General features: G+C 39.5%; 2 protein-coding genes across 3 annotated transcripts; one reads left to right on the top strand and one right to left on the bottom strand.

Annotated features, from left to right (window-relative positions):
* Positions 1 to 2,635: 2,635 nt before the first annotated feature.
* Positions 2,636 to 18,834, top strand: dipk1aa (divergent protein kinase domain 1Aa). Of its 2 annotated transcripts, XR_001664316.1 has the most exons (7): positions 2,636 to 3,077; positions 11,780 to 11,914; positions 13,129 to 13,236; positions 13,329 to 13,505; positions 13,596 to 13,727; positions 14,619 to 15,806; positions 15,894 to 18,834. XR_001664316.1 is itself a non-coding variant. In XM_007568747.2 (6 exons), the coding sequence occupies exons 1-6, from the start codon at positions 3,024 to 3,026 to the stop codon at positions 15,297 to 15,299; spliced, it is 1,287 nt and encodes a 428-aa protein (XP_007568809.1). In that variant the 5' UTR covers positions 2,636 to 3,023; the 3' UTR covers positions 15,300 to 18,834. The 2 variants fall into 2 exon arrangements, 1 of the variants encoding a protein (XP_007568809.1); XM_007568747.2 differs by having other exon boundaries at positions 14,619 to 18,834.
* A 1,875-nt stretch (positions 18,835 to 20,709) lies between these two features.
* Positions 20,710 to 26,619, bottom strand: rpl5a (ribosomal protein L5a). The gene is made up of 8 exons (XM_007568746.2): positions 26,472 to 26,619; positions 26,086 to 26,155; positions 25,259 to 25,374; positions 25,020 to 25,154; positions 24,127 to 24,329; positions 21,373 to 21,550; positions 21,043 to 21,131; positions 20,710 to 20,851 (listed from the first exon to the last, which is right to left on the bottom strand). The coding sequence occupies exons 1-8, from the start codon at positions 26,472 to 26,474 to the stop codon at positions 20,749 to 20,751; spliced, it is 897 nt and encodes a 298-aa protein (XP_007568808.1). The 5' UTR covers positions 26,475 to 26,619; the 3' UTR covers positions 20,710 to 20,748.
* Positions 26,620 to 26,837: the final 218 nt, after the last annotated feature.

Here is a 26,837-nt window from a genome sequence, read left to right as displayed (position 1 = left end):
TATTTGACCTACTGATAAATATCATTTATTGCAGTCACATAATCACATTTCCTTAATGCACAATATAGAATATCAAAATATTTGCTTAAAATTGTCAGTTGTCTAAACCGCTATAAGCGATCCCATTGGAAATTAGTGCACTGCAAAGACAATGTATTTCGTGCATTTAAAAAGTCAAGTATGAAATTACAAAACTGTAAAGATTTAAAACGACAAAAGGGCCAAATGGCCAGATTCTCACTAGAATCCTTCTGTGAACTGAGTCTTTATGGGTGCTGGTGTTTTTTCCCCTTCGCTATTTCTTCCCTTTGCAGTTTTCATTGTTCTGCAGCCCACTTTTTCTGGTTCAAAAAGGTCATCTGCTGCAGCTAGGGGACATCTCCTACTAACCATTCCTCAGTTTGTATGCCTCCTCTTACTTAGGCAATTCATACCTGCCTCTAATACTTGCTTCTGCCTGTCGAAACCTTCACACTAGCACCACAACACACCATAAAAAAAATTTGGTTATTCTTCTTCAAACGTGACTTCTTTTATTTATTTGTGTTGTTTTTCCACAAATATTTATTTTTATAGCTAACCAAAAGAGCACCCCAGAAAAATAAAAGTGTACAGTTTGGTAAGTAGATTAATAAAATATGGCAAGCATGTTGGGACAAAAGGACAGCAGGAGAAGCAAAAACAATGCATTGTTGCAAAATGGCATGTAAACTGGAAAAACTGTGAATTGACATGTGGTACTTTTGATATACCACTGAACATTTTCATAACTATTCATCCGCATAATTAAAAAAAATACCTAACTAAAACTAAAATCAAACTCATATGTCATGGGTTAACAGACTATTTGTTGACAGGTATGAAATGGAAATAGAGGAACAGATTTGTAAATCACGCTGGGTGAAATAAATAATTTTATTTGCTGGGTAATATGAGGTAATAAAGGATGCTAGTATTACTCAGATAAATATTTGTCCAAAAAGTAATTTTGTTTTTAAGTCACCCATTGTCACTTCCTGATTTTAATACTGATCTGATTTTATCCAACAAAGGAAAAGCCAAGAGAATTACATCTTGAAACACAGCCTTTCAGACAGCAGACCAGGCTGTTCAATGGAATACCAGCAGTGATTGTAGAGAATGTAGGAGACAGAACTGACATTTATATAGAAACCTTTACAAGAATCAAGGGAAATGAATTGGCAGACAATCAAACTGAATTATTGGTGTCATTAAGTGAATGAGTCATAAAATCTGTAATTAAGTAAAATATAAAGGAGAGATTGAAAAAAAAGGGAGGGAGCAAAAACGTGTAGATGGGTTTAAGCATTCTATTGGGAAGCAGATAATAGAAAAACAAAGGATTTGGACAGTAGAAACTGAACCCAGGTCCTTCTTGCTGCCTAATGGATTCATGGCTTTCAAAACTGTGTACCACGCACCGCAGCCCCCACCTTCATTATTTATGCAAATACAGCTGGCAGTCCTCTCAACCTGTTCTGCACATTTAGAAACAAACACTTTTACTCTTTCTTCTTCACAAAGTAGCTCAGACTCAGTCAGATCGAGATGCTCAGGAGAGCATCTGTGGGCAGCAATCATCACGTTTTGGCTCAGATTTTCAATTATATTTCGCTCTGAACTTTGACTTGACTTCCATAATGCAGACATTTATTTGTGAGGGTAATATGTCTGAATGTGCATTGTTAGTTTTCTGCTACACAAACTATTCAAATCTAAGATAGCATCTCAACGCTAAACATACTGAACTCTAATGTCAGCATTCAGTCCAGATTTCTAAAGAAGATCCATGAATGACCAGGGCTTCCTGAAACACTGGAAAGCTGAATGGGAATAATAGCACTTTGCATCAATCTGAGGGCTAAATAGGCTAATAACAGACTAAAACCATAAATATCTCTCCTGTTGAATTCATTTATTCAATAATAAATGTTGTTTTAATTTGGTAATATAACATTTTTGAAAAGAAAAAAAAATGCATTTAATTACATATCCTGAAAATTCCTCTTCCCCACTATGTCTGTAAAGTTACACAGTAAAAAATTAACAACAATAATCTGACTGATTTAGCCTGTCATAGGTTGAAAAATATGGGTGTTTATTTTTTAAAAGCCATATTTTATCCATGTTAATTCTACATTTATAAATGGCAGAGTTCCTAACAAAATATTTATCTTTGAAATTTAGTATTTAGTTAGAAAGCTAAATATTTAGTTTCCAACTGAATGTTTACGTCAGTCACAAATATTCAGCATGCTAGCAAAATTATTTAGAAAGCAACCTAAATATTTAGGATCCTAACTAAATATTTAATTTGAAAGCTAAATATTTAGTTTGCAAGTTAAATATTCCGCCGATGAATTAAGTATAAAGTTTGGAACCCTGACATTTATAAATGTATGAATAAAATGGTGAAAATATGACTTTGGAAAATGAACTTTTTTTCCCTTTATGACAGGCTAAATAAATCTGTTAAATTTTTTTTGCTGTGTAACTTTAGAAACGGCACAACAGCCAGGGCTTTATTGTGAAAGATTTAGCGGAAATAGTTTCTTTCGTGCTTGTGAACTTGATCTTGTAATACTTTGATAGTTTCGTAGAACTACCGCTGGATAATAATAATGTATGGTGAAGAGGTTCGGGTCCAGCGGTGCCTTTTAATAACACACCACTGCCATGTTTTACCTCAAAACTTACTAGATGTTTGATTGGGAAGAAACAGGTTGCGCCTGCGCTCTGAGCCATACGTGGTTTTTTTTTTTTTTTTTTTTTCAGCTTGAGATATGCTGGCTTTTCTTGAAAATCAGCAGCAGCTGTTTCAAAGGGCAGAACGACGGGGACGGAGGAATATCACTGCGATTCATCCGGAGCAGAGGAACCCGGACCGGGCCGTCCCGTCTGGAATCAGACACTATGCTGTTATTTCCTCATGCGTTTCTTGTTTGATGTAGAAAGCGCTCTGCTGGTCGCCTTCAGACGTACTGAGATGGTCTATTTCAGCGATGGCTAAGGGTCTTTTTCCACGAGCCTGGGTGAAAAAGTCTTTCTATTTCCAGGTAAGAACTCTGATGAGAAAAATTGCTGCTAGGAAATGGATTGTAAAAAAGAAAAAAAGAAAGAAAGAAAGAAAGGAAAAAGAGGAAGAGATCGTGTTTTGCGTGTCGCTGTCACATCTGTGTGGTTGACAGCTGCCAGTCGGCGTTCTCCTCCTTTGACTCCCTGCGCCGCCAGGGAATTACCTGATGAATGTGAATGACTTGTATACCTTATTACTGACTGCCTGGTTACCACAGGCCTTAACCAGGGAGAATGGAAATTAGCACTTGGCACCTTATTGTAAAAATAGGGTGCAGTGGATTTAGGGGGCTCTAAATAGTTATGAACACTGTCTAGTGGCATATATTTCCCCCTTGTAAATATACACTCCCACAGCTGGATAGTGAAGTTTGGATTTCTACTTCAGGATTGCACAAAACACAAAGTTATATTAAAAAAACTGAAAAAATATGGTTCAAGAGGCCCAATAATCAAGGTGATCAGCTGGAGTTAGTAAACATTGATGACTGATGAGTTCAATTATGGATATTTGGGTCAGAAATTGACTTAAAATTAACATTTAAATGTAGTAATTTATTTGACAGGGAAAATGCATATTAACTAAAATTTATGTAAATGAAATGGCTATTTTATGTCCGAGACATTTAAAAACTAACAAAGGTTATACAAAACAAGGTTATAACAACTTAACTATACAGATTTTGTCAGACTCAATAAATACAATTAATACAAACAGTTAATATAAAACAAGGAAAACTACAATGCAATTGTATAATAAGTCACTAAAACTATTTTAATGACTACAACACCCCTCTCCCCTCCAAAAAGCTATGATTGATGCTGCCTTGCAAGGAGGTGGCAGCAGTAACAACAGTAACAACAGCAAAGATCCTCCTGGGAAATACAGAGTAGAAATATCCCTTTACTGTCCAAAGGGGAGAAACTCAGGTTCAGCAGAATCTATTTAAGACAGGTGGGGACATGGATATTAACACAGTGGTTTGAAAGTAAGAATAAGGGGCTGTACAGTAAGGACAAGTTTACAACATGAGACAGATAATACTGTACAGGTATTTAAAATAACATGCAGTTAAAGAACCATGCAAACAACAGGGATGTGCCAATAACAACAGGAATGTTTATTAAAAATGAAAAAACTGCAAATAACACTTAACAGCTGTTGGTAGGAAGGATCTCCTGTAATGCTCCTTTGTGCAGCTATGATGCAGCAGTGTGTCGCTGAAGGAGCTCTTATGTTCCCCAACAGCTTCATGCATCAAATCTGTTGTCCAACAATAATGCTATTTCAGCTTTAAACTGATTCTTCTCACCAACCAAAGCAGCAACTTTATAACTAAACTTAATGCTTAAATCAAATTCGGAAGTAAAATTTACCTTTATGAGTTTTACATCATATTATAAAGTTATTCTCTCATCAAAAACATACCTGGAGTGTTGCTTTGATTCTTTCATGCATGTTTGAGAAACACTTTTATCTCCATGGTAACCACACAGCTGTACAAAACGCCTTGGTGAACCTAGTGCATTGCAGGTTCACGCATGGTGGGAGTAATTGGTGCAGTTGAGATCACTTTCTGCTTTCTGCTGTAAAGTCTTTCTGCTTATCATTTTTTTGTTGGAAATAGCAAGTAAGAATGTTATTTGCTACACCACCACTTCTATTTATTTATTTTTTTTATGTTACTTTTTGTGTTAATCTAATTTTATGGTTAATGATGTTAAGGAAAGTATGGAAAAAGCAAAAAATAAATAAATAAATAAATAAATAAATAAATAAATAAATAAATAAAAATGAAATGACAAGTTAGGTACTGGTTCTGCAGGAAACATTGTTGAGGACTTCCACAAATTTAATTGCCAATTTTTTCTGGAATCCACACGGTGTTCTCACCTGCTGTTCACTATTTGGAACAGCTGTACAGAAAACAATTAAACACAGTTGAAGTGAATTTGACAGGATGAAAATTAACAGGAAAAACCACTTCTGATAAGTCGCCTTGTGTGATATCTGCAGGCAGATGCTCATGGAGGCTTGTTTTTGGGATTGAACAGTCTTAATTAAACAATGATTTATAGCAAAATAATAAATGCAAAAACTTTGCTGTACAGGTTACAATCTCTTTTAATGTGAGTCTTGTGGGTTTTGCTAGAAGCTTCAAGTTTCATGCCAAGTTTCCCTTCTTGCATTCCAGTAATAAAATAGGATGTTAAATCCACCCAACAGTATCCTTCTAAGATTGTAACAATCAGTAACCCAGCTGAACAAATGATTCGCTTTGCAATATTTGATTCTGTGCTCACTGAGCAGATCTCTTAGCAACAGTTTGCACAACAGTTTGCACAAGCAGTTTGTTTTATTTATGAAACCATCTTTGTACACAGAAAAAATGTCGAAAGGTCCCAGGTAGTTTGGGTTCATTGGTTCTGTGTGCTGTTGAAAGATGATGACGTCTGTTACCGGTGTGCTTTGACGTGTTAAATGCCATACAGATGCTCCTATGAAGTCACTTAGTTAGGTTGTTATCAGATCTGCTTGATCCTTGTTAGCTAGCTGGGTGGCACGTTATCTGACTTGTGGGGGGCGGGGGTTGTTGTGTGTGCTTGTTTTTTCTTCTCGTCATTTTCGTCTTTACAGCACTCAAAACTTGCAGATGGATGTTCAGGGTACTGGCCAGAAAGCTCTAAATGGACCAGATCAAAGGTCAGCTCTTAGCTCCAACTTGACAGCGATACTTTGTACAGTTTAGAATCCTATCTTGGGCATTAAATATGGCACAGTATCAGTGTTGTAGTTGGATAACGGTGGCTACTTCCTTGTCACAGGAGGTTGTATCCATCCTGAAGACAGATACTGATTTGATTAATGATAGGTCGGCACGGTAACCGAGAGGCAATACCTGGCAAGTGAGAATGGGAGGACTCACTAGTGTTAGCTTTGGGGACTAGCATGTCTGGGCTGACCACCCACTGGATTTCCTTTTGTTTTCTCTGTTGTCCATTAGCACAGATAAGCTAGCGTTAGCCCTGATATGCTGGTGTTAGCTTTGGATAGGTTAGCAAGTAGCATCCCTAGGCTGCTCATCTTCAACTTACACTTTTTTTTTTTCTTTAAATAAAACTTTATCAAGGAAAATGTTTGGACTACAATATCTATAAGCGACATACATTAGATATATTGACGTGTCTACCAGAGTTTATTGTACACCAAGCACATACATGCTGTGTTATACAGAGCTGAAGTTGGCTTCCGATTGATGCTTCAAATTTGGCAGGTAGCTAAATGTCGCTCAGTTAGCATTGCTTCCCTTTCATTAATCAGATCAGTAGCTGGCTTCAGAATGGATATAACCTCCGCCGACAAGCTGGATCTGCAATAGTCTGAATTATGACACTGATATCATGCCATATTTAGGTAGCTGGATGGCTTATTTAATGAGTTTATAAAGAAGAGTTTCTAATTTGAGATCCCTACTCAAGTTCTAAGAATCCTGCTGGGTTGGTCATACGGCCAGAAAAGAGTAGCCCAGGCTTTAGCCTATAGGCTGCAATAACTACGAGTGGTCGATGCTTGACGAAGGTAAACTAAACGTTGGCAGGTGGCAAACCTAATTCATTCAGCCATGCATGATTTATTACACCCTGACCCCTGTCCTGAATCCTGAACTCGCTGGCTGTTGGTTGTTAATGAAGAGGAGACAGTTGGACCTCAGGAATCTGCTGCTTGGGTTTCACTTTTTTAATTCAAAAGCTTTCACCATATTCATCACTCAACCAGCTCAGAGTGTCAGGGTATGACTCTCCTGTTGCAGCTTTTTTCCTTCCACTCTAACCCTTTTGTCTCGATATATTTTTTTTTTTTAGACTTTCTGCATAGACTAGAGTAATGCATGTCTAAGCAGTTCCATCTGACAATGAAGAGTGCTGGTTGTGCTCCCTGTTCTTTCCCCAGGGTCCGTCTATCTGTGTGTTCATCTCTTTGGGGCAGACATTGTTTGAAAGCTAAACAGTTTAGCAGAGGGCAAATCTGTCCAGCTTTAAAATTGATACTTGGGTTGGTTTTTTTTTGTTTTGTTTTTTTGTTTTTTCAAGTGTGATTATAGGGACTAATTATGAGGAGTCAGCGTCTCATTTGCAGTAGATAGCAGTCAGGATGATCTCTATTCAGAGAGAGACGCTGGAATTGCTTAAGTGCAAATTTCTGTTGTGTTAAGCTGCTTCAAGTTTTCTCCATCTCAGAACGCTTACAGGGCGACTGATGGACAGAGAGACAGAGACGCTCTCGGTGAGCGCCACTCCTCAGTAATTCCTCAGTAAATATGATTAGAATCACAATTAAACATATAGTCAATAAAATCATGGCAACATAAAAATATGTGAAATTAGGCAAAGTGTAGAATGATTTAGTTTTTCTTTCTGTTTTTAAAATGGCTTCCACTTTTTTTTCTTTTGGTTGTTTAAATGGAATACCTTAGATTCACCTATAGCTGCAAACTACTCCTGGCTGATGGTTTCCACTCTACATATTAACCTTATTAAGACATATCTGATGTTTGGACTATTGAAATGGGCAGTCAGCAGTGTTTTTAGAGCGGGTCTCAAGTATTTGCAGAGTTCAGTGCTTGTGATGCTCCAGATGCACCACCAAGTGGACAATGACAGTCCTTAGAATATGTTGGGTAATTGTGCTAAATCTACAGCTGGAATAAAACAAGTATTTCTAGCTGAAGAGCCTCATAAGGCGTCTATGGACTCATTCCTTATATGTGCCGATATACTTTGTCTTCTGTTATAAATCTTTTTTTTAAGCTGCAGGATTTAGTGCTTTGACCCGAAAACCACGAAAACTTAGTTGACGATACAATGACTTCATTGATGAATGTTTCATTGTCTTGTTCAGAAAAGTTCTGGTTCTTGTCTATTGGTTTTGGTGCTGTCTGTGCAAAATTTTCTCATGTTACTCCAACATCATGTCATCAATGCACTCAAGCATACATTCCATGTTTGTACAGTCACAGGAGAAAGAGAGTGGCTCACCACTCTCAGTCGGGTCTGGGGGTGGGTTTTGAACTTTTTCTGGGTCATTGGCACAGCTTAACTCTTCCTTCAGTCATTCTGTTGTAGATTTGCTGCTGTTTTTGGGGTCGTTAACATGCTGATGACCCAGTTTAAGCCCAGCTTTGACTGACGGGCTGATGGCCTCATGTTTTGACTCTAGAAGAATTAAATACACAACACTGCTTTGGTCTCGTCGAGTTTGGTCTTTCATTCAGAGGCCTCTAATTCAAAACTTTCCAAACGGGTTGTGGTGCAATATTAAGACGCTCTCTGTTGTCAGCCTTTTCCAAACAATCTGTTTTTCTTCAGTCTTCTTCTAATTGGACTGACATGAACTTTGACGTTCTGATGTCTCTGAATATTGCACAGTCTGAGATCGGAAGCTGTAATATTTTTGCACCTGTGAACAAATTGCTCACTTTAGAATTATTGTGTTCAAATAGATTGCAAAATGCCCTTTAGTACTTGCCAGGTCGATCGGCAACATTTGCTTTTCTAGAATCTTTGCTCATGTCTTTGCTCCTTGGTGTTGTGTTGACGCTTATCTGTGGGCTCATCTGTGAGCAGGAAAGATCCAATAACTGAAATGCAACAGTGAGAAGATGATAAAATATACACATGACTCAGTGATCGAACAGTCAACTGAAGATGTTCAGTATGTTTGTCATCCTCATTACCATGGCTGTGACAGTAAATACCATTCTAAGAATGAGACACCGAGGTGGTCATTATATGGGGCTTCATGTGTGGGAAAAATTTTGTAGTTATAACATTTTACTTGGTAATTAATTTTGCATTGACTCATTACCCTTGGATATTGTGTATTTACATTTGTTTATGATGCTGTGACCTCCACACTGTAAAAAAAAAAAAAAAAAGAAAAAAAAACGTCATCTTTTGATTAGAGCTACCGTCTCATTCAATGTGGAAAATCCAAAATTACCGTCTCATTCAATGTGGAAAATCCAAAATAAAGAACAGTTTTTTTAGGGGGACGAGGGTAAACTACAGGCACTCTAAAGTTTTCAAAATTTTAAGCACAACTTGGGCATTTCAGGTTGATCAGACTGGAACCAGGAACTTAGAATTAGTAAGCCATGACTTCCTGTTTCTCTGGGTTAAAAACATGAATATGACCCGTTTTTACCACCTTTTTACTTATCTTCTTTACAAATGCAAACATGGAGATTGCAAAATTTAATTTAGTTGTTTTAAAGCACACCAGTTCACAACATGTCTCAAGCCATTTTACAATATATATTTTTTTATAAAAGAGGAAATTCAATCCAATGATACACAGATTCCATGTCAAGCACATAATGTTCCAGTTGCTCCAAGTTATCAAACTTATTTTTCAGATTGGTTAAAAGTTTCCTATCTAAGGAAACCCAGCAGGTCGCATCGACTGACAAAATTCACTAGTTCTGGATGAACACGTGGCGTCTGCAGACAATCGCTTATGCTGTTGAGTTTACAGCAATCCCTCATACAGATCATAGAGCCACAGTGGAGAGGAAAAACTCCTCTTTAGCAAGAAGAAACCGCCACTAGAACCAGAATCAGAACCTGACTCGGTGTAAATGGCCTTCTGTCACGACCGACTGAAGGTTTGAGAAGACGGCAAATGCACACAAAAAAGAAAAGAAGCATTGATCAAGGAGAGATTTCTAATTTAAAGAAAGGTTAAAGGTGGTAGTAACTTCATCCAGCTGGTTTTAAAGCTACAATAAAACAGAGTGCATACTGTTAACCACAACAAAACCCCTGCCAATAGTTTTGTCTAGGAGTCAGTGACGTTCTGTGTTAGAAGCATATGGACCAATCAGATCTTTGATGTTTTATGTAGCTGATTATTAAGGGCTTTATATGTGAAACGGAGCATTTTTAAACTTTATTCTGCATATAGCAGGGAGGCCAAAGAAGGGAAACAAAAATAGGTGAAATATGATTGCCGTTATTTTCATCTGGGAGTGAGTAAACTCGCAGTGAACTGAATTACAGAATTTTCTGTAATTCTCACTTCTTGTGAGTTTGGTGTGAAATCCAGGATGGAGAGGTGGAGACGCAACCCACCCCCACTGTGGTGTGGTGTAGGCCTTAATTCAAAAGGCCTTGGAGAACATCATTGGCATCAAGAACATCACCTGGAGATTTTAGATAATTGGGTCTTTCTGCTGGGTACTGACAGACAATATGGGGTAAATCAACACAGAATGAAATCTCAGACAGAAACAAGTTCATACTTCTTTCTACCACAGCTCATTGTCTCCAAAAACAGAGAATAGAATGCACACATTTAATAATCGTTGCAAATATAAAGTCCATTGTAACAAACAACAGACCCCTGCCTGTCCTGTTTACATGCTACAGTAATCAGAGCAAATCCGAGATAAAAAAAAAAAAGAAGTGTAGCACCGGCCTCTGGTTCTGTGCAGCTGCAGACTGTGTTTTGTTAGAATGTGCTAGAACAAAATGAGAGGCAAGCCATGCTGCCAAAATACACAACATAAGCTGTTCCTGCCATGCGATCAAAGGGAGAATTAAAACAACTTGATCCTCTCAGGAGTGGTTACAGGACTTGGGTTGAAAACCGGCGGCAGCTTTGTCTGATTACTTGTGTATTGTGTCTGATGCAAGCTGTTGACCTATTTTTGTTCTTTTCACTCTTCAACGCTTACTTAAACTTACTTATGATATAATATTTTAATAAATCAACACACCGTGCTCAGTCATCCAGTTTGACAGGTGACAGGCAATTCAGTTTTGTGCTACATCTTAAAAATGAGACATTTTAAAAACTTCCTGTATTTCCTCGGAAGCCTTCAGATTTAAATGTTGGTTGCCGGTGGTGACCTTTTTGCTTTTTAGAGTTACTTCTTGACGTATTTCTATTGGCATAGAGAAAGAAGAGTACTCACTCATAAAAATAACACATCAAGTAATCCTTAGGGATTTTATCTAGACGCAAAATCCAAACTGGTTCCCCCTGCTGGTTACATATAAGTATTGCAGTTTGCCTTCACGTACAGATTTCTAAGCGTTCAGTTTCTGCTGCTGGGAGTGAAACCTTCAGAGGCTAGCTGATCTGGCTAGCTGATCTGGCTAGCTGCTCCAGTCAGCAGCTTTATTGGAGGGTGAATCACTCCTTTGTGTTGTCAGCCATGGTTCTGTTTTTCTGTCCCACCTCAACCTGACCTTTGTCACTATGGATTTACTTTACTGGTTGCAATAACATTAACAGTAGGATCTCTGTTGAGACGGACAGAGTAAAGACGTGATAAATGCATCCTGTGACTCTGGCAGGAATTAATTTAGTTGAACTATCTGTAAACAAAAAAGAAAAAAAAAGTATCTCACGCAATGTAAAGTTTAGATAAAGAAAAAAAAAGGCATCTGCTGCAGATAGGAAAGTCATGCTGCCTTAGTTAGTAACCCCATGATGTGGTCAGGGTGGGTTGTGTGTCAATGTAAAATGTGACTGGATTTCTAGACTACATGTAAATGCTTCTTAATAAAACGAGAACATAAAAGAAAAAATGATGCACATATATATATATTTTTTTATACCAATTGATTACTGTCTGCTTTTAAACGATGATTCCTTGTCTCTGGTTCTTCCCTTCAGGCTCGGATCTCCTTCGTGCGGGTGAAGTACCTGTTCCTCACCTGGCTCACCGTCCTGGTTGGCAGCTGGGTTCTCTACGTCCAGTACTCGGCTTACACAGAGCTGTGCAGAGGACATGAGTGCAAGAACGCCATCGTAAGTGAAACCCCTGAGAATGAAGCAGTGAAATGAAAATAACACACCAAAGTCACAATAATGGCTGTTGTAAGTACTTTTCAGTGTCAGCTTTTAAATTTTATTATGTAATAAAGGTTTTCTGCCTAAACAAACTGGTTAATCTTTATTTATTCACCAGAAAGTTCTGATTAAATAAAGAAGCAGTGGAGGAAAAATGACACCTTTAGTGTTTCTATGTGAAGTAAATTCAATCCATCCATCCATTTTCTTTACACCTTGCCTCTAGTGGGGCTGGGAGGGGTGTGAAGTAAATTATTAGTAATTACTGATTAACCAGTAAAGTACATACATGTATGGACTCTGTGATCTGTTCCATTTTCTCCATGTTGGTCAGAATTAAAGTTGTTTTCCACACCTGAAAAGACACCTTTACAACAATCGAATCTACTGAAAAATGAAAACTCTTTTTTTTTTCTTTTCTTAATTATATGCTCTATTTTGTTGATATATTTCAGAAGATTTTAGATCTATTAAGTGAATTCATGTGCTTGTAAAAGTAATAACTTTGATCTTCCTCTATAGCTTTTAAGTTTCTGCACTTTTTTTGCATTGCTGAGCATAACATCTGATCTCTGCCTTTGCATTTTCTGTATTATGAACAGATTTGCTTTGTACCTGTGAGGGACTGTGATCATATGGAAAGATCTGGGTTATTGGTGCAGGCATGGGGTGAGATGTTGTAGTACTTGGTTGCTCCTCTAGCTTGTACAAATGTGTCTTTATTAAAAGTGTGCTGAGATTGGAACCTTGAGGACCCCCATAATCTATCTGTTTGCTCAAATTCATGAACACAAAACACTAAGTAGTCCAAGTCTGCAAATTACGTTTAAGCCTAAACATGGCTCATTTTGAAGGATTGCCAGAAAAACACTACGCTCTTTATTGCCTTGCTATGGAATTCAGCTTGATTCTCATCTCCCTTTAAGTGCTCTGTCTGGGATTTCTCCCGCTGAACTCAATTTGTCTGGATCCATTTCAGTCCAGTCAATCGGCAAACAGAAGGAGGAGTTGTGAACAATGACATTGATTTCCTGTGCTGTTTTAGGTTGTAGTCTGCCTATCTAGGGTTGCTTCCAGCAAGCAATAATTTTTCCAAAGCTGAGTCCAGACCCTATGTCCACAGCAAAGCGTGGAACCAGAATTCTCTAAAATTCACCATTTTCTTTTCCAAGTGTGATAAATACAGGAGGGGAATCATCGATGGCTCCGCTTGCAGCAGTCTGTGTGAAAAGGAAACGCTCTACATGGGCAGGTGTCTGTCTACACTACCAAACAACCAGGTAGGAGACACGAGGATTTCTTCTTAAACTACCATTCACTATCATTTAGCATATAGTAGGTGGTGTTTGACTGACGACCTGCTTTTTTCCAGGTGTACACAGGAGGCTGGGGGGACCACGGTGGGATCATCCGCTGCAAACTGGGGGAGGTGGGTCACTACGAGCTGGGCGAGGAGCCAGAGCCACGAAGAGAAACCCCAGTGTTTGACAAGCCTAACAGAGGAACCTCTGTTGAGAAGTTCAAAGAGATGCTCTTCAACCATCTCAAGGTAGAGGAGCATCCACCTGAGTAATTCAAGTTTGCACAGAACTAAATCCTAGATGGATGAAAGCCTTACATGTCTTCCCTTCTCTACCAGTCCAAGCTTGGAGAGCACGCGGACCTTCCCAGTCTTGTCAGCCAGATCCTCTCCGTCGCTGATGGCAACAGAGATGGACGGGTGTCACTCCCAGAGGCTCGTTCAACGTGGGCCCTTCTGCAGATGGATGAGGTATCTCACATGGTAGTTTAAATGTCCTAGCTTGCAGAGTTGAAGAGTGATCTTATGGTGGTCCTTTGATAAGCTTCATCAGGTTTGTCTTCAATTTGAAACAAAGAGCCTCAGTGTTGCTGTTTAATTCTGGTTGAATGGTTGGTACATCTTTTTATTCGAAATGGTGGAACTCGTTTCATTTCTCAGAGTATTCCAACTTTCAGTCACAGTCTATAACTTCTCAGTTATAAAGTTGACGGGGTCATTGAGGATTCTTGATGTTTCTCTTCTAAAGCCGAGACAAAATTTGTGCTGCTGCTTGTTTGCAGTGTCCAAACACTAACCATGTTTCAAACATCTAGTTGTTGGTTTTAGTTAAAGAAGGAGAATTTGGAAGTATTCCATCTCAGCCATTATTCTCTTTGGTTTGTGCAATACAGCTGTACTTCTGGCAGGGAAAAAGACCCTCAGCTTGACTCCACCACCACCATGGTGGTAGGTTACAAAATCAAACATTCCTATAGTCATTTACTAAACAACTCAATATTTGTCTCATATTGTTATTTTGCGGTTTCATCACTGTGGACCTCTGGTTTATTGTCTGCTTGAGTCTTGTTGGTTTTTCATTTATTTAGAAAGACTTTAACTAATTCCTTTTCATCGATTGCTGGCAGTTTGGGTCCAATTATTGAAACTTTGACACAGTTGGTTGTTCCTATCAGACAATGATTTCACACACAAGTTAGTTTTGGAAAGCTTGCATTGGGCTTCAATAGACTTTATGACCCCAAACCTTTTGAAGAGTGACTGAATCTGCTTCAAAGCAAGAAAACTGTTAGTTTTTATTTATTGATGCTGAGTGTTTTCTGTAGCCTTGTGATGACACAGACTTCTACTCTGTTCATTGAGGTTCTGCTGGGCCTGCTGCTCCAGGATCGTGGGCATACACCACGGCTTCTTGGCTACTGTGGAGATCTCTACATGACAGAGCGGATTCCCAACGGGCCCCTCTATGGGTTCTCATTGCCCTGGCCTCTTGTGTCCTGGGTGCCAGGAGGTTTGCAGCGCACCATGGACCAGTGGTTCACCCCTTCCTGGCCTCGCAAAGCTAAAATCTCCATGGGCCTGTTGGAGCTCGTGGAGGACATTTTTCACGGTACCTACGGGAGCTTTCTGATCTGCGACCTCGCTGCCATGCACTTTGGTTACACCGACCGCCATGAGCTCCGGCTCACAAACACACAAGTGTTGGTCCCTGAAGAGGAGTTTAGGCGCACCATGAGAGTCCTGAAGTGTGAGACAGACGCCGACTGCATGTATGGAGCAGACTGCCAGACCTCATGCGACCCGTCTAAGAAGCGGTGCAGGGAGGAGCCGGTTCAGCCCAACCTAGCAAAAGCATGCGGCGTGTTGAAGGACTACATCCTGCGTGGGGTGCCTTCAGAAATGAGAGAGGAGCTGGAGAGGCAACTGTATGCCTGCATGGCTCTCAGAGGTAATGCCGGTCAGATGAACATGGAACACTCACTCATCCTCAACAACCTGAAAGCTCTGCTTTGGAAACGGATCTCACACACCAAGGACTCATGATGTGGGGGATTGTCGTTTTGAAACCATGATCATCAGGTCTCCAAGTGGAGCCGAGTGAAAGCAATGCTGTGATTTATGAGTAGAATATATAATGAAATCATATCCATCACCCTCTAACACTTATGAATAGAGATGCACTGATGAGAACTTTGGGGCCAATTTCTGATCTCCATTTTTATAAAGCATTACCAATTTTCACTCTGCAATTTCTCTTTTAAAACTAGGATGAGACGATATTAAGACACAATTCCAAATATTTTTTTCAAGCCTGTTTGCTGTGAGCGGTCATATTTAAATGGAGCAGAGGTAACAGCAAGCAGGTGTGTGGGAGCAGCAAAGTTTTATTGCTGTTTTATAACTAAGGAAAACAATGATTGGACATTTTCAGCTGGATTTAGCATTTTATTAGCAATTAGCATAGTTAGCATTAAAATTAGTATTATTGGTGTGTAATCCCTTTAAAGTCCTTTGACATTTTCAAATTCAGGATGTTCCCTTCAATGAAAGGTAAGGTAATTTTATTTATATAGTACATTTTCAGCAACAAGGCAATTCAAAGTGCTTCACATGAGTTAAAAGTAAGGCAGAGTTAAGGTAGAGGTTTGATTTTCAAACAAAGCACCTTTACCATAATGCGTTCAGCCTTCCTATTAGGTTTTGCCCACCTCCTTTCAGGAGTAGCAAACAAACAAAGGTGCTCTAATTCATTTTCATTTTGTAATGCAAAGTGTTATTTAAGTGTGGCACATTAATTTAACTGTTTGAAACTATTTGAAATACCAAATTTACCATAAATAAATTAGCAAGTTTAATATCTTTTGTTTTTAAACTTTGGACCAGGTGTGTAAAATATGCACCACTACTCTCTTTGCTTTTCTAAAAGTTTGGGGCCTAAAACCTGAACTCGGTGATTGTGTGTTCTCATCAGGCAAATCTGAAAAGTATGGTAATGTTTTGTGCTGTTCACCACAGTGGAATGTTATTTTTGAGATAATGACTCGGTGACTAATTCACTCGTTCTGCCAAAACCATCCTACAGCGGATCTACATCACCTTTACTTTGAGATGAAGAAGTATTAGAAAATCAGAGTGCACTTTTAAAAAGGATGAGACAAATATTTGATCAAATCCACAGGGGACCACTGTTACCACTGCACTCCTTTATTTTTTGAACTACACTTAGAAAACTAAGCAAAACGAAATATAAACAAAACATGCACATCGAAACTTAGAACTATTTTATATCTCACTAAATGATAGTTTTTGAGGTTAGATTCTTTCCTCCACTCTTAGAACACACTATGACTTTAGTAAACTCAAACAGTGATAGAAAGATGAACTACAAAGAGGCAACATAACACTGATGTAAACTTATGGTACAGCTGATTATGAACCTTCTGTCAACAAGAGATCTAAAGAAGCTTTGCTTTCAGTTTCTTATTATCACAACATGAGATGTAATGTCATTGCCGAAACTGTAATCTGAAAGTTGAGAGCTGGTCAAAGGTTTACGTTATTGTGCTGGATTTCCTGATTTTCAACAGGTTCTTTCTAGGCCCAGTGATTGTACAACAAGTTAAATTTCAAACCCAGTTTTGGTGTGTGTTTGGGGTCGTTGTGTCTTACAGGTTCAGGTCATTTGATGTGGTCAAAGAATATGCTGTCTGAAATATCCTGACAATTTCCTTTTATTTAGGGTGACAGTTTGGGTCAGAGGAATGAGACTTTGATGCTGTCGGGTGTTCGAACTGGAAAACAGTTCAAAGACATTTCATAAATGGTTTGGTAATACATAAAGCCAGCTAACAATGGAGCTGACAGAAATCACGCCACTACTGACCCCGTTTACTCAACTGTAAATCAGCTGTTAATAAGCTCAGGCTCCATGTAAAAACAAAAAGGGAACTACAAGCTTCCCGTTTTCAAATAAACCAAGCATATCCAACCCCGGAAACAAAGCATTACCACTGTTACTGCTAAGTTAGAATGACCTACTGGCTCGTTCTAGCAAATGTGGTCTTTGATTGTGTTCAAAATAATAGAAGTGAGATGTATTTAAAAAGAAAACAAAACCAAAAAAAAAAGACTGGTAAATGTATTTTTAGAAATAGAAATGCATTAGAGAGGGAGAACATGCAAACTCCATGGAGAAAGACCCCAGGCTGGGATTCACACCCAAGACCTTTTTTCTGCAAGGCAGCAGTGCTATTAACTGTGCCACTCTGTAGCCCATAAAACCAGTTATGTATTCCTCTGTAAAGCATTTGAGATCATTCTGGTAATCAGCCTGTTCTTTTCAGCAATTCCATTTCTGCCCTCCCTTCGATCAGCGTTTCAGTCAAAGAAGCATCTTCTTCTGGACAACGCCTGGAACAATATTCCTCTGCTTCATCCTTGAAATGAGGAACCAACCGCTTAACAGCTAGCACCTCACTGACTGAATTTCACACTATTATTTTGAACACACCTCCTTTTAATTAATGGCTACAGCAGGCTGCGGGTCATGTCTGTTGGTTTTCCATTTCTCCACTACATCTAGAGCTAAATCAGTTTAGCACCTACAAATATTTCCACTAAAAACTGATGAGTCGGTCTGATGTCGCTATTTTGAATGTGATCTTAAGTGTTGACAAGCGTTAACTGTCTGATGGCTAAGAAATGAAGATCAGAAAGGCTTTGACTTGTCCAGGTTAGCATTGTCTGAGATGTAAGACAGGATAAACTGTACTCCAACTCCAAACTGTGACTAAATGGAACTGCGTAAACCTTTGACCTCAGTGGCCAAATTCAACTGACAGGCCTTCATTTCAGTCTGAGTGTCTTTATGCTCTCGAGCACAGGAATGTTTTTCTCAAATGTCTCTTTTCAAACTGCACGATAATCCCTCCTGGCGCCATATTTGTTGACATAATTACAACTAATGGATCAATCATGACTATGACACTGCTGCAGAACATAGTTCAGAAACATCCTTTCATAAAGGATGTTTCTGAACGCTACAAAAACAGTGTTGGTGTTTGTTCTGCCCATATGTCTTGAAATAATTATTTTATTATTATCAGACCAGAAGTAATTGAGGTTCAGATTTTCTCATTGCTTTTGTCCAGATGAACTCTGAAGGACACGGATCAGAATCCATCATGTCATGCTGTGTATCTGTGTTCATCACTCGCTGTACCGGGTGTTTCTAACACAGCGAAAACCTTCACGTGTAAATTTTCCATGTTTGTATTTCTCACTAAAATGATCTGTAAAACGGTCTATTTTTGAATTCCATCACACATGATGCTGAAGTTACTTTAAGAATGTTTACCGTCGATGGAAATGTGATCTTAGACATCCAATGCTGATTTTTTTTTTTTTAAGGTTCCTTTTCATTGTAGCTGGATTCAAATATGACTTCAACCACTGAATTGTAGACTTAGCTGACCTGTAGAGCACATCAACATTGCAGTCAGTGCTGCCTTGAGTTGTGATGTTTACTATTTGAAGAAACCAGCATGATTTTTGCACAATTAAATGCCATACCACTTACTGTCCTGAATGTAAGGTGTCTTTATTAGGATTGAACTCCAACAGTTTAAAAGATGAGTTGTTAAAACAAGTTGATATTTGTTTCAAGTAGAAGTGACTCAAAAGAGAAATCCAGTAGAAAAATGTTCAACTTTGACTACAAACTGAAGCAGGAAACACTAAACCAGAAAGTGGTGATCATTACTTGTGTTGCATGTTCCCTTAAAGTCAAAGTTGGACCTGCAAATACCATCTTTACCATGTTATAGAACCAAGAACCAACCAACCAGTGGGATTCTTATTTTATATGGTCAATAAGCAGGCTACTGTTAGCAGTTTAAAGCTGCACCGATTGCAGATTTCTGGCCGATCACTGATTTTTAAAAAAGCCTGACTTGCCAATTCCAGTTTTAGCCAATTTTTCTTCTTCAGACATTAATCGCAAAACAAAAGGTTCTGATTCACTTTCAAAACGCTTGAAGTCCAGTTTGAAGTTTCCAGTCAGTCATGACTCTGGGAGTGAATCCGAATCTGCAGCAGTTGGTCTGTTTTATTTAGTCCAAAGTTAGAGCAGCCGTCTGGGAGACGGTAGAGCGCTCGTTGCTTTCCCTCCCCTGTAAATTTTTTATGTGGATGCCAATTTAATTTTTAATTCTTTTTTAGTTAGTTCCTGCTCTAATGACTATTGTATTGTTGTGCTGATGGAGCAGCAGACTGGAACTCCATGGGCTAAGGGGAAGATAAGAGACACCAGAGGCAATATTAAAAGCTGCTGCATTTCCTGAACTCTCCAGGCTGATCTCCATGCCGCGCTGCACCTAAAAATGATCGATTCAAAATGAGCCCCAACCAAGTTTTGAGTTCATGTGCTGTATGGTACATGGTACAATTCTGTTGGCAGATTTTATATAAATCTTAAGACTGAATTTTACTCCTACATAAATCTGAATCATTCAGACTTAGACAAGCCCCTGCATTTCTCACATCTTGTACTTAATATAAAACACTGTAGTGACATGCTAACTCAATGTGACAGTCATGCTGTGTGTTGGTGTGTGTGTGAAAGATTTATGAACAAAAAGTGGAAATGAACCTTTTACTGTAACTATTCCTAAGGTTTATTGCAAAGCAGCCATGTTGGGAGAAGATTCCCAAAGGGAATTCTAACTTTTGGGAACCTTAATGTAATTTGAACAGTTCAAGTCCTTAAGGGACAGTATGTGATTTCCAGCCACATAGTATAATTTAATAGCACAGTCAAGTATCTGTTACCTTTGTTATAAAAATGCTGTATGCATCAAATATACTTAAAAGAAAATTCAACTTTATAATTTAGTGCCTTGAAATTGGGCTTCTGTCTCTTTAAGAAACTTGCTCTTTCCAACATTCCACCTTCAGGAAGTTATCACAACATGGCTCCTCTATTAACCCTTTAACAATTTTAACCAGTGTTGCCCTGAGAGGAAGCTCCTATAATGAGCTCAGCAGATGCATAATTCCCCTCAGGTGTTTGCTAATTGCTCCTGGCTAGTCTGAAGGAGCAGTTATAGAACTCTGAGGCTTTGTGAGGCAGAAGCTTTGAAGCTTGGAAACTACAACTCAGAGGAGTTGTGCCTCTGTCCCACCCAGGTGTTTTACATAGCTGAATGGTTGCCATGGGAGATTAAAGGATCATGAAAGAATCAAGGCAACACTCCAGGTATGTTTTTGATGAGGGAATAAAAATCTGATGTAAAGTTTAAAAATATATATATTTTAAACAATACTGCCCCTTAAACTTTAAGGTATCATTTACCATCATTGGGGACTGGCAACTTAAAAGTACTTTTATGTAAAACACTGAGACCCAATTCTTTAAACTGAACCATGAGACACCAGTAAGAGTAGAGACACAGGGTTGACTTTAATAGATTTATTTTTCTGACATGTTCTTCCCCTAACCATCCCCTGCTTCTTGTTCTTGCGCTCGTAAGAAGCTGGCCTTTTTCTGGGCAACGCGGTTCTTCCTCTGTGCCAGGGATAACTTGGCGCGGTTCCACCTGCCAGACGACAAACAAAAAGCCAGTTCATTAACATTCACTACATCAGCCGAGAAAAAGTAGGCCCATCTACGAAAGGCGTTCTCCATGCAACCCAACACCAGGAATCTGCCATTAAACACATGCAGTTTTGTTTTTGTTTTTTTTTTTAAATAAAAAAGACAACATTTCTGAATCCACCTGGAACCCACCTCTTCTTTGTGACGTCTTTATTGGGTTTCTTTTCATGTACGGGATTGGCTCTGATGGCGGCGTGTGCTTTCTTATACATCTCCTCTACCTGAAAGCAGAATTGCATCATTTGAACAGTGGATCGGCAACATCTCAGACTTCAGAAGGATTTGCTGTGCTTCTCTCAGCCCCGTCTTGAAAAGGACAGTGGACATCAGCCGGTGCAAATGAAGGACCAACTACATTTTGCTCAGCGTACGTTTATCATCACCAAGAAGCAAATTCGAGAACAAGAGATGAACAGCAGAATGTTTGGTAAAGTTGGCTTTCTTTCTGAACGGCGACCCTACCGTATCCGGTGTCACTCCGTTCTTGATGAAGCGGGAGAACTGCTTCTTGTAGGCGTCCTCGTCCTCCTCCATCAGGTAGGACATGTAATCCGCTACGTTCATACCCATGATGTGCTTTCGGTGCACCTCCGCGTTGAACTCTTTGCTCTCTGTGTCGTAACCGGGGAAGCGTTTCAAGCTGCACGGAACAAGACAGAGTCAGAAAGTGAAGTTCGGACTGATTCTACTCTTCCTAATAAAACCTAAGCCAACAGACCAGTAGGAACCCGGTTCTACTTGTCTGCTTCGGTTCACCTTGCTTCTCTCAGCCCCGTCTTGAAAAGGACAGTAAACATCAGCCGGTGCAAATGAAGGACCAACTACATTTTGCTCAGCGTATGTTTATCATCACCAAGAAGCAGAGGAGAACCAGCGAGACGGGGTGGGACTAGTTTGACCGTCTGCATGTATGCACATGCATCAGAATAAAATGAAGGACCAGTTATAGACACGCTGCAACGTGACGTCGCACGAACAAGATTCCGCCCCCCAACTTCCTGCTGAGGGGATAATAATCGCAAAATAAACGTCAAGCCTAAAAACATGAAGCTAACAGACTGAATGCTTTGTTCTTTGTGGGGAAAATGTTTGTGTGTTTTTGGTGTTGAATCCCGATTCTTTAATGACATTGTTGTCAGTTGCTATGGCAACGGGCCTGTGTATAGCCTAGCCGACACAGGGTCAGAAAAAAAAAAAAAAAAAAAAAATCTGTGTGGTTCTGATTTATTCAATGTTTTTTCTGTGGACAGAAATCATATTGGTACCTGAGGTTTCAGAACAGGATTACGCTTAGGTTTATACAGGTGAAGAAAAAACAATGAATGCTTTTGGCAGCACACTGCAAGACATTTTTAGTTGAGCTTTAATAAGCTCCTAATGTTACAGGCTGCTGATCAGCAGATACTGTTACCCTGTACAGTGGTAACTGTATCTGCTTTTTTCTCTTCCCTGTAGAATTTATGATGATCATTTTTGGAGCCAATTGTGTAACAAACCTTTCTATGTTCAGAATGTGAATGGGACAATGAAGGCATGTGGATTATCTGCCTGTTTTAACTCCAGCTCTTTGGTGGCTGTGTGCTGACATTTATCTGGTTGCAAGGCAAACACCTTCTGGTGAAACTTTAACTGCAAAGGGCATTGATGCAGCCACATGTTTCATGGAGGTTCTGCTGTAAATATTAACCAGCTGTTCAAAAGAAAAAGGGACAAAACAAGTGAATCACTTTCCAACTCTGTCCTGTCCACATGTTTACTTCCACAAATCCAAATTAGCAGAAGCTAATGAAAGAAAGCAGAAACTTGAATACACAAAGAACATCAAATCTGATTATTTTTAGAAGTCAGGACATAATTCAACCAGATGTGCTTTATTAAATGTTTCATAACCAAAACGTCTGAAAAGAAATATTCTGCATTCATCAGATCCATTTATTATGAACTGTTTGATTTACATATTCTGCTCAGGATTGATGCATCACCCCTACCAGCAGCTCTGACCTCATTAACCTGCACCAGGATCTGTGGAACAACTTTCCATGAAAACCTGATGATATACAAGTAGAAACACGTCTGCAGTTACAAACAGAAAACCAACATGGCTTCACCTTAAATGTTTATGCAATACTTGGTGTGGCAAATTGATGAATGGGTGACTCTATAGTAACTATGCCCCTTTTTTTATACAAAGTAAATGAAGTGGGGAAAGAAAGATGACCATCAGGGCTGCACAATATAGTGCAAATATATCATCATCTCAATATTCATATCGCAAAGGACTGCTTAGATGGCAATAACTGTTGGCTAATAAATCCCAAATAATAAACTAATCTTTTATTATAAGGCAGTTGATGCACCTGACTTTCTTTCCTTAGTTGTACCAAAGAACAAAGCAAACAAAAAATTTATCTAAACTGTATGAACTATAGGAGTTATTTTCACAGGGTATACCGCCATCTGCTGACCGTTGTGGTTGTGGAGTCTTTTTCATACTGGTAGTCTGACTGGTTTATAAAAGATTCATATTCATGTGCTGTCCAGTCTCCTGCAATTTATTTATCCATATATTATACAAATACAGACTGGCGACCTGTCCAGGGTGACCCCGCCTCTCGCACGAAACATTTGCTGGAGATGGGCACCAGTAACCCTCCTGACCCCACTAGGGACGAGGGTGTACAGAAAATGGATGGATGGATTATACAAATAAACAGAAACACTCAGTTAATACATCGATTTTCAGACAGTTTTCTGCACCACATGGTTAAGATTCTATAAACACCAAACACCGGGAGATCTGAAAGGTGTGGCTGAACTGATGCTACCTCTGTTTTTTTTTCCAGGTGCATTATTGAGAAATTATTTCTATTTTGGGGGGTATTAAGTTCCAAGTTTTTTTTATTTTCCCTTTCCTAAACTCTCAGAAAAATTCTGCACAGGAAACCTGATAAATCTGGACTAAGTTTTCTGCAAACAGCAGATACAGAACATCGACACAGGTCTGTTGGTAACGTTGGTGAATTCAGAGGTGGTCTGACCGAAACCATGGGAACCTCGGCTGGGACTCTGTCTGAATTGTTGCTCTTGCTTCATTAGTTTGTGTAGTTTAATCCAGCAGCCTTCTGAATGTCTGATGAAGCTCTGCTCCTTACAGCCCAATCTACTCCCTGCTTTGATACAAACATTTTCGAACACACACACACCCATCACACTGACCTGTGAGGAATGGCCAGGCCTCCATCCACTGCCCCCTTCAGCGCTCCAAACACCTTGTTCCCTGTGGTGGTTCTGGCCAGCCCAGCATCCAGGTAGCAGGTGAAGGCGCCCGGCTGTCCGTCCACGCTCTCCACGTTGAACTCGTCTCCCGTCACCTCCACCTGGCCCTCGTACACCTGATCCATGCCAAACTTGTGCAGCAGCTATGAAGAAAATAGTTTGGGGTTTTTTTTCATTGTCATTTCGTTTTATTTTGTTGTGACTTTTGGTCTGTCTAATTCAGTTTGCTTTAATTAGCTTTTAGTGTCGATTTGCAATTTTTTCTTCGTTATTATTGGTTAATATTTAGTTTTACTTTAGTTTTTATTAAATATTGTAGTAGTTTTAGTTTGTTCAAATGGTGCATTGTATTGTGATTATGTTTACATTGATTGGGTAGTGAATGCTCAACACAAGATTCCATTTTGATAAAGTGTATTAAATTACTGTTGAACATCTGACTGGTGTTTTCTCCCAACTTTTGCTGTCACTATTTTGTGGACTAGCATAGCGTAGCCACCAGGAGGAGTATGGAGTACCGTGATTAGCCCCCAGCCGAGGTAAACTGCTTGTGTGAGTGAAAAAATAAACAAATTTCAAATCTTTTCGAAAGGTTAAACGAAGAATAATATGTCTATAACTTCAGTATGTTTCAGTTAGTTTTACAAACACATGATACAGTTCCAAGTTAGTTATTCTTTTCCCCTCCTTAATTACCGTTTTTATTCATTTCAGTTACCGAAACTGTTTTCTTAATTTCAGTTTTGGTTGGCTTTCGTGACCTACAGTAACCTTGGTGAGAAGAACGGCTGTGGAGGTTCAGAGGTCAGATCCTTCAGTGGTGGTGTGCTTACCCTCCGGGCCAGCAGCAGTCCGGTGCAATACGCCGCAGCGTAGTTGGTGAGCCCCACGTTGATCCCGTATTTGGGCAGCTCATGGGAGTAGGCGGCGCTCACGATGTGATCTCCCTCGATCTTTGAGTAGGCGATCTGGACGACGGGAGAAAACAGAAGACGGTGGAATGGATCTTTTTTTTTTTTTTAAATGAGTGTTTAAGTGTGTGTGTGTGTGTGTGTGTGTGTCTGGGGCTAACCTGGCAGCAGATATCCCTGTTGGAGAGTCGGACGATCAGCCGGTACTTGGGGGTGTTGTACTTGTTCTTGTCCTGAACAACCAGCCGTTTGCGGGCGTAGAAGTCAGTTTTCCCCTCTGATAATTCAATAGGATGCAGAGTCAGCGGCTTATTATTCCATAAGTACCAATTAATCTGATTACACCACTATTTTTTAAGCGAAATACTTGAAGCAAGCTATTATTTCTGTATCGTAGGTTTTTGGAAAACAAACGGAATACAAGAAATTTGTAAGAGAGGAAGAACCTTCATGTTGTGTTTACTGACCTGCCAATCACTGATCAGAACCCACCCAGAGAAAGCTAGCTACACAGCTCTGCAGTAGCAAACTTTAAATTAATTCACTATACTATGATAACATTTCACAGCTCACTCTTACAACATTTTAGCTATGACCAGAGGGTCAAAAATGACCCCAGATACTGTCATTTTTACCTATGTATATTTTATTTTATTCCATTTGTTTTGGAAACAATTTTTCCCCCCAGCACATGAACTACACTCCATAGCAGGGGTGGGCAACTCCAGGCCTCGAGGGCCGGTCTCCTGCAACTTTTAGATGCATCTCTACTTAACACACCTGAGTCAAATAATTAGGTCATTAGGACTCTGGAGAACTTCACTGCACTTAGGAGGTGATTCAGCTGTTGGATTCAAGTGTGTTGGACTCAAGTGTGTTGGACCAGAGTTGCAGGACACCGGCCCTCGAGGACCAGGACTGCCCACCTCTGCTCTATAGACATTTACTAGGAATCACAATTTGGTGAATGTTAGTAGAAGCACTTTACCTCTTCTTCTTCTGAATTTCACTTCATATCTCTTGAAATAGGCTTTATTTTTCACCACCTTGACGAAACCCTGCGAATATACACACGCGTGCGCGTCAGTTTAACACTAAAGGCAACAAAGCAGAATATAAACAAACTATTATCTGTTGAGGCTCAACCAGAACTTTTAAGTTTCTGGAAAGGCTCCAGGAGGTCAGCTGAGGTCCAGTCAGCCATGAGTCGCCACGCTGGAGCTAAGCGGCTCACCGGCCAGAAACAAGCAAACATCCGCGGGCATCCAGCTCCATCCGCTCCTCACACAGCCGGGAACACCGCTGCACCATCACACACATCTCCACATACTCCGCCTGCCCGATATTACACAAATATGAACACTATACACTTACCATTTCCCCCTTATTTTCACTCCTCTTCCACCACAATTCAAGGAAAGGCCTGCAGAACACGGAAAGCTGCCGCTTGCAATCACTACTTGTCTTCCGGTAAAGCGCCTATCTCGTCATGCGGCAGCGCCACCTGTCGGATTAGAAGAAAGTTTCGTCCACAGACACCTACAGAGGGCAGTAGGACACAGCGGTGTGATTCAGCAGTACCAATTAAATAATTATAATACACGTACGTCAAAAAAAAAAAAAAAAAATCATAGAATATGATAGAAAATTAAAATGTTTAGATACTGTTTTACTATGATAAATAGTAAGGAAGTTTAAGATTTTTGTCACTCCTTTACAAAGTGAAACACATAATTTACA

The sequence above is a fragment of the Poecilia formosa genome, unplaced genomic scaffold (assembly GCF_000485575.1).
Source record: "Poecilia formosa unplaced genomic scaffold, Poecilia_formosa-5.1.2 Scaffold230, whole genome shotgun sequence".
Lineage (NCBI taxonomy): Eukaryota > Metazoa > Chordata > Actinopteri > Cyprinodontiformes > Poeciliidae > Poecilia > Poecilia formosa.
Note: the sequence above shows the minus strand (reverse complement) of the source record. Positions and strands in the feature narration are given on the sequence as shown.